This window comes from Pseudomyrmex gracilis, unplaced genomic scaffold, assembly GCF_002006095.1.
Source record: "Pseudomyrmex gracilis isolate BER0280 unplaced genomic scaffold, ASM200609v1 scaffold_344, whole genome shotgun sequence".
Classification (NCBI taxonomy): domain Eukaryota; kingdom Metazoa; phylum Arthropoda; class Insecta; order Hymenoptera; family Formicidae; genus Pseudomyrmex; species Pseudomyrmex gracilis.
The window spans coordinates 77,051-84,942 of record NW_018020928.1 but is presented as its reverse complement, the minus strand read 5'-3'; the positions used below and the strand labels follow the sequence as shown (position 1 = coordinate 84,942).

The window sequence follows — 7,892 nt, the reverse complement described above, 5'->3', positions numbered from 1 at the left end:
GTCGATCAGTTTTCCAAAAAGTGATACTACAGTCTTACGAATCTAAAAACATCGTGTGATAATAATGAATGTAATATTACTTGTAAAAAACACTTATTATTATGCATATTAGTTTATTATGCTAAACAAAGACTATATACAGAGTGTCCGTAAAATTTTGANACAGCCGAAGTATGAAGATAGATTGAGTCAAACTGAATAGAAAAGTTATTTGCCATTTTGCAAAATTTGCAATAGTTACTGAGATATAAAATAATAAATGTGCGCCAATGAGCGCGTGGAAAGCGTTAATTCAGACTGTGTAGGCGTGTGTGATTGTCACCTGATCGCGGAGAGCAGTAGCATCTTATCTTTATCCCTCGAGCGCTGATCGCTCCTTTGCGTACCGCCGAATATCGGCTGACCGCGAAACAGCCGAGTCAAACGCCGCGCTCGTTTGTTCACTCCGCCTCCGCCTCTCGTTGCTCTGAGGGCGATGTCCCATTGAGCGGAAATATATAGCGGAACGGAATGTGCGGAACCAGCTCGACCAATCATAGCCATTCCGTTTTCTTTCCTTCGCTTTTTCTGTGGTTACGATTGGTCGAGCNGGTTCCGCACATTCCGTTCCGCTATAGATTTCCGCTCAATGGGACATCGCCCTGACAGTCACACATCTACGCCAGAGTCAGGAACATCGCTTCTCACGCGCTCATTGGCACACATTTATTACTTTGTATCTCATTAACTATTGCAAATTTTGCACAAGGGCAAATAACTTTTCTATTCAGTTTGACTCAATTTATCTCCATACTTCGGCTATGTCAAAATTTTACAAACACCCTGTATATTACTAATAAAACTGTAATACATGCATGCATATTAATACATATTCATACAAAAACAATATGTGTTACATTTATAGTTATTACACGATTAAGTTTACACAATGTACCTTTTCAAAATCTTCTTCTAAATATATGTGATTAATACTAAAATTCACAACAGCAAGTAGGCTCATATATCTTTCAAATAAAACATACATACCAGATAATTAGTACAAAAACTTTCATAGTATGTGCAATAAATTTTTATACGACATGCTAAACACAATGTATATTAATTGAATAAACTTAATATAAATATATATCGACCATGTAAAATATATATGTACATAAAATATAGATTATATATAGTAATAATGTGTATAAAGTATAAAGATAAACAAGTGTATAAAAAAATCTGTTTACCTTGGTGAATATTTATGTTCTATTTCGTTTATTATAATATTCAGTGAAGAAACATCTTCTATATGTCTTGCAAGAATATCAAAAAGAATGGTAAAAGAATCACTTTTTGTTACATGCTTATATGTTGCAAAACACAAAGATTCCAAACTATAATTCAATCCGAGATTAAAACAAGGAAGAAGTTGAAAGAATTGTTCTAATTTCTCTTGTAACAAGTAAATATTATGTATTTTATGCCACAATATAAATTTAGTTGCAATTTTTAACTTCAGTCCTTGGCAATATATCCATCTCTGCCAACTTGGCAACAATCTGCAAATATTTACAAAAATATATAATTTTATTTACTCAATTACTCGAGCGTTTTACTTTTAGTATGATATTGTAATGATGTATTATCACTAATGTCACAGTTGCAATTACGTTTATAAGCGTACAAGCAAAACGTCTTTTGACGTCATATTCAAACAGCTGTATATGTAACTGTCTGTAATTATAATGTACAAATTTTTATATTTTATAGAAATAACTAACATTCTATTTAAAAACTAACTTACTCTTATTTTTTAGTATCCGTACAATATCATATTACTGCATCAAGATTCAGGTAACAGTTCTGTAACATTATTATACAATACATTAAAAGCAAAGTGACGTTATATCGACGTCACTTCGCTTTTAAAAACATAAAAAAACATACCTGTGTTGTATAGGATGTTCAAAATGCCACAGTAATATAGCATTAACATGATCTTTGCACTTTAAGCCACCAAGAATGCATGTCCATTTTAAAACTTCGTGATATACTTGATTACTGACAGTATTCTCGGAAACATTTTTATGTGATAAATCTTCCAGAAAACTATTCAATATTTCTAGGACTTTATCCTGTAAAAAAAGTGCAATATATATTAATTATTGTTTTATAAAGTTACTTTACTAGTTACTTTTGTAAATTACTTTATACTGTTTTTTTTGTCAGGTGATCAAAGACAACTGCAGAAGGAAACGTAACTTATAAACAGTATATTATAAAACTAGTTCAGTGAAAGTTTCTTTTATTTAATTGCTGATTAAGATTTTTTACTTTTGTTCCTTCTTAGTGCACTGGAAAAATATGTACCTTAATCTTTGCGCTTTCTGGTAATGGAAAAATCTTTGATATGTATTGAAGAGTTGTAAATATGGAATGCCACACTATGTACGAATTCTTTACGCGAACTACATTGCTTGCAAGATTGAAAAATATGTCTAAATTTTTACTATTTGCAGCAGGAGGTACAATATACTTTGTATTTTGTATTAAAAAATAAAACGCATCGTCAAGAATTTGTGCTAAAGTGACGTCAGATAAATTAGATGCATCCCCAATCTCAGATTTTTCACTTTTTAGGAAGAGAGCAATATTTTCCCAAGATTTACGATCATAGTTGACGCGATATCCTACAAATAAATGTTTGAATAAAAAAATTACAACTACAAAAAATTACGAAAAAGAAAAACAAGCAAAATAAAGCAAAAAAAGCATAAATGTTACGATGTTAAAAATTTCAAATATACTTTAGAGACTAAATACAACATTACAGTCATACTTTATATTGTATTACCATTTGGCTCCGTAATTATGATAAAATCATCTTCTTCAATATTCGCAAGAAATTTGCTTTTTCCGTCTGGTTTTAGGTACACATAATTAGTACTAAACGTTTTTCTTGATATTTTTACGTAGATTATAGGTATCCACCACTTGTATGCACACATGTTCTTTTGTTTAACCGTAACACAATCTTGAATCATAATTTCTAGAAATTGTGTATCATTTTCCCGTTTTACTTGTACTACAGGATAACCATATTGTGTTATCCATAAAGTTATCGCATTTGTTATATTTATATTCTTCAAATACATGTTGTTATATATGGTTGGCACAAACGTTATATTGTTCCATATACTATCAAGAGTAAACTGTTCCTTATATGTCTGACTTGATGTACTACTATTGATAACAACAAATACCAAACCAAAAATTTCACATCGATTTTAGTTGTCTTAAACGTAATGAATAATTGAAAAAATTTTCACGTTACGTAAAAAATCATGCTTGAACGCACAATTTTTTATCTCAATGAGTAATTTATAATATAACTCTAATACTCACGTGTTATACAAATGTATCGCTTTCTCAAAAATAAGGTCGTTTAGAACATTTTTGATACTGAATAAATTATTCACCATATAGAAAATAATAAATCCTATAACGTAAATACGATGTGTGAAAATTATCAAATTATAATCACAAAATTAATTCTTGTTAATGTTTATAAATGCATACAATGATACCTGGATAATTGTATTTGAGTTTTAAATAACAATTTTTCTTACCTCTCTGTTTCCACATTTTATCAAAAGTTTCGGTTTTGAGAAATGGATTATCTTGTATTAAATAATAATATTCAGTAAATGCTTGTGTATATTCAAAAACCATTCGTCGTGTCTGAACCACAATCGACATCAGTAAAGTCTCACTGTAAATCTACCAACAGTTTATATGATTACGCATATGTATAGTTTACCTTCGTTATTTCTTTTAAGGTGAACTTAGTAATACAAAGTTGTATTACTAAATTTTTGGTATCAAGTATAGAAATCCTTCTAGTATAAGCAAATTATTATTACTAACATTAGTCAAGAAGATTTGTGTATAATATAAACATTAAAAAAGCAATGTGACAATAACATCTTTCACCAAAATGTCTTATATCACTACATAATACATACTATTATTCTTCTCTCTCGGTTTGCAGTAAATATCTATGTGAAAATTATGTGATCATATAAGATTATATGTGAATCGGATACAATCTTGTATGATCGTGTGAACTTTTATATAAGTCAAATATGATTTTACATAAGGTGGATATGATTTTATGTAATCGTGTAAAATGAGATCCAAAGTTTGGCGCGATCTGATTTTATATGATCATATATAAATATAAGAAATCATATACTATCATACATAATTTTATGTATTTATATGATCATATAAAATCAGATCGCGCCAAATTTTGGTTCTGATTTTATGCGATCGCATAAAATCATATTTTACTTAAAAAAAAGAGTATACGATCATACAAAATTATATCCACTTTACATATAATCCTACATGTGATTACATGATTTTTCCTTTTTTTCTTGAGGTGTAAAAGCTACAAATTTACAAATGCAAGTATTACCTGATCGACTAGATAAACTCCGTAAAATGTCAAAAATCCTTCGATAAACCAAGAATCAGACTGTTTAAGTGTAAGTAACCAATTACTGAATGCTTCTTGTATCACACTGCGTGCAACCAAACATGTTACTTCTATTTTTTTTCTAAACGAATCACTTTCTTTATTGTATGCAATATCGGCGTCTCTAAAAATAGTAGTGTTTTTAATGCACTTCTGTCGTTCACACCATGTGGATATATTTGTTGTAAGCTAATTTTTTGAGTAATATATCTTACCTGAAAAGGACAAGTCCAGTAGTTACTATAGTTTCGTAGCTGTAGTTTGTTGAAAGTGCTATATACTGCACGTGTGAGATTGGTGTAACATCTCTTTTCTTGAGTTTACTAAAACTCGTAATATGACGCATAAGACGTCGTGCGTATGAAATGTCGTTTTCCACTTGAAATCTGCTGTGTATGGTAAGTGTATCTGACATGAAGGTAAAGTTGGTACATTCAGAAGGTACGACTACTGTTGCTACGGCACGAGTGGATATTAAAGGTGTACGGAATAAAGTATATGTATAAACTTGAGATTTTTCCACTTGTTTATCACGTATATTTGAAAGAGCTGTTTCACTACTGGTATGCTTGATTCGAATAGTAAATGTGGCCTTAGTTGCGAGATTTTCCCAACATGGAAATATCCATTCAGCGGAAATACGCGGTAATATCAAATGTCTATATAATGTAAAACGGTGATCTTAGTAATTTGTTCCTTAAAAACTTTATAACTCTTATTGCAACAGTACAAAAAAAGAAATAATTTCTGTATTAATGCACTTACTGTTTTCTTTGTTTTTTAGGTTCATCTATAAATGGATAAATTCTCATAACTTTATCTAAACTGCAAGTATATTTTGCAGATATCCACATTCCACGTTCTACATTTACTATTTGTTGTTGTATTTTAAAGTGTTCGATATTATGTTTAATGAAGCTGATGTTCAAGCTTTTGTATCGATTGTCCGACAAAAATGGCAAAACTGTTGTTTTCCAAAAAGATGGATAATTAGAAGAAATATCAGTCATGATGTTAATTTTCGGTTCTTCACAGTAACGTCCGAAATAAACTTTTATGTTTTGCAGTGGACACTGAACGTTCAATTTAACAAGAGAATCAACAATCAGAGAATTTTTTTGTACTTCCGCAGAAATATTCAGAATATATTCCCTCGGTTTTATGCAGTGCGGAGAAAAATTCTCATCAGCAGAAGAAGTAATTCCGTTGATACATAAGAGGCATATAGTTCCGAGAACTGTAAGCATCTGTGTAGTTAGTATCTATAAAATAATTTTGTACAATTATCTTATAAAGTTATTTTAAACAAGAAATACACATGTTATTAAAATCACAATTATAACACAAAAAGTATTATATAACAGAAAATTACTGATTGCTGTTTTAAATACATAAATGTCAAATATGATTGTATATAATTGTGTATTTTTCTTTTTGCGTATGTTTTTTAATACCAATTTTTAGAGTTCATAAAATATTACTTAAGCATAAAGGAGTGTGTTTATCAAAAGATATTCTACACCGTCTTTAGTTCTATTACATACACGAAATTATTTGTTATTGTTGTATGTTTTATCCGCCATAAGTAATTAAAAACAAGAGTATAGATTGTATTTTCGACAAATTCGATATTCTCCTAATAAAATCAATTTCGAGAAAATTGCTTGATTTTTTTGTAATGCATTTTAAATGAGATAAGGTAAATATTACGACACTGAAAAAAAATTATTACTACATCGTATATATCGATATATAACAAATATTATATGCTAATAACCAATTACTTTATACCAATTCCTGTATATATGCTAAAGAATGAACTGAATTAAAATTTCTCCTATATGCTAAAGATTTCTATATGCTAAAGTGATTTAAATTAAAATTTTTTAAATGTAATCTTTGTTTTAAATTACATGAACTATATAGATAAACTAAAGATTTCGAAATTTGTAGTCCACCGGTGATGTTTGGTGAAATGAAGATTTCATTCGTTTGTTGTCGCATACTCATGTTTGTATTGTTTGTGTGACTTTCCTTGACATGGCTGTTGACATGTACTCACTGTCTTTTGAGATTGTAATGTACGTTACATATTTCTATAACTGTTATCATATTTTTTGTGATTACTTTTATCTTTACTTTGTAAAGGTGGCTTTGCTTCATTTTGTTTATGTTTTAAAATTTTTAATATATTTGTATGCGTATTTTTCTCATGTTTTTTTTAAACGTTTGTAGATTTAGACACTGTTAACTTATATATTTCCTACTTTGCACATTATAGAATTGTCTGATGATGATAGCAAAAATAAAATTGATCGAAAAGTTCATATCGTTAATTTATAAGCACAAATCTTTCTTGTATCCACTACCATCTGTAAACTGCAGGCTTCGAAGTTCTTTCTCTTTCTCTCTTTTTCTTTTTCTTTCTCGTATTTTATCTATTACATTTACCTTTAAGCTTTTTTAACCACTTAATCATTAACAGTATAATATGCTTTGTTGAGATGATAGGTCTATGTTATTTCATTTTTTATGTCCTGGTTTGTGTTTGGTTAAATACAAAATTTATATTTTTCCTTAAAATATAAGTAGCAATTTTAATCCTACAAGAAATAGCATAATGACTTACCATCTTCTATATAGTGGTATTCAATGCATTGAAATAGAAATCTTGCAAAAGAAAGTGCAAACTGATAATCAAACAAGATTGAAAGCGTATCTCGTGAGCGTCTCTGTGCGTTCTCGCCTCTTCGAGAAATTCTGGATAACTAAAGAGCAGTCCTTTTTGTGAAATAATGAATACACACCACGATAGGTAAAGGTCACTGCACGTGAAAAAATTTTAACCATAACCGTAAGGTCGTAAGCAGTTCAAGCAAGTACGGACTGTTATTATCTTACATTAGATGAAATCCTGACCAGCAATTGGTCGATTTACTTACGATTTTCCGACTATGTTTAAACTTTTGCCACGTGCAATGCCTTAAGTTCTACGTGTCGTTCGCAACGCTCGTGAGCATTATGTATCTTTGTTTACTTTTTGATGAGAAATAAGGATAAAATGATTTCATGAGAGTTGCGAACGGCAAGTGGAATTTACTCGATGTAAACGTATGTGTGAAGATAGAGGCAGATGACTTTACGACTGTGTATCCTACATATATGGATGATAATAAACATATTGTATTTGACATATATCTTTTCACTGTTTTATGCACAACTATACTTTTATATACTGTGTAGTGTATATAAGATATTTCTTTTATATAGTAAATCTATGTTTCACACAGATCTGTGAAAAAAATCGGAAAAATTGTTTGAACTTTTAAGTGCGATATTGTTACTCCTGTGTAGATTTAAAAGATTTATT

General features: G+C 29.7%; 1 protein-coding gene and 1 long non-coding RNA gene across 2 annotated transcripts; both read right to left on the bottom strand.

Annotated features, from left to right (window-relative positions):
* Nucleotides 1-1,281, bottom strand: LOC109860207. The gene is made up of 3 exons (XR_002250797.1): nucleotides 1,230-1,281; nucleotides 935-1,004; nucleotides 1-42 (listed from the first exon to the last, which is right to left on the bottom strand). It is a non-coding gene; the product is annotated as an uncharacterized LOC109860207 (long non-coding RNA).
* Nucleotides 1,282-1,478: 197 nt separating this feature from the next.
* LOC109860196 lies at nucleotides 1,479-4,924 on the bottom strand. Its single transcript, XM_020439118.1, has 8 exons — nucleotides 4,738-4,924; nucleotides 4,463-4,646; nucleotides 3,612-3,762; nucleotides 2,837-3,067; nucleotides 2,353-2,672; nucleotides 1,930-2,117; nucleotides 1,653-1,716; nucleotides 1,479-1,541 (listed from the first exon to the last, which is right to left on the bottom strand). Exons 1-8 carry the CDS (start codon nucleotides 4,866-4,868, stop codon nucleotides 1,479-1,481), a joined length of 1,332 nt encoding a protein of 443 aa, XP_020294707.1. The 5' UTR covers nucleotides 4,869-4,924.
* Nucleotides 4,925-7,892: the final 2,968 nt, after the last annotated feature.

What these genes read in the sequence shown, in the direction of transcription:
- LOC109860196 (XM_020439118.1), bottom strand. Translation starts at nt 4,868, where the DNA reads ATGCGTCATATTACGAGTTTTAGTAAACTCAAGAAAAGAGATGTTACA. An exon ending in ACTGGACTTGTCCTTTTCAG is followed by an intron (nt 4,647 to 4,737) that starts GTAAGATATATT and finishes TACTATTTTTAG; the next exon opens with AGACGCCGATATTGCATACA. An exon ending in TAAAATGTGGAAACAGAGAG is followed by an intron (nt 3,068 to 3,611) that starts GTAAGAAAAATT and finishes GTTATCCTGTAG; the next exon opens with TACAAGTAAAACGGGAAAAT.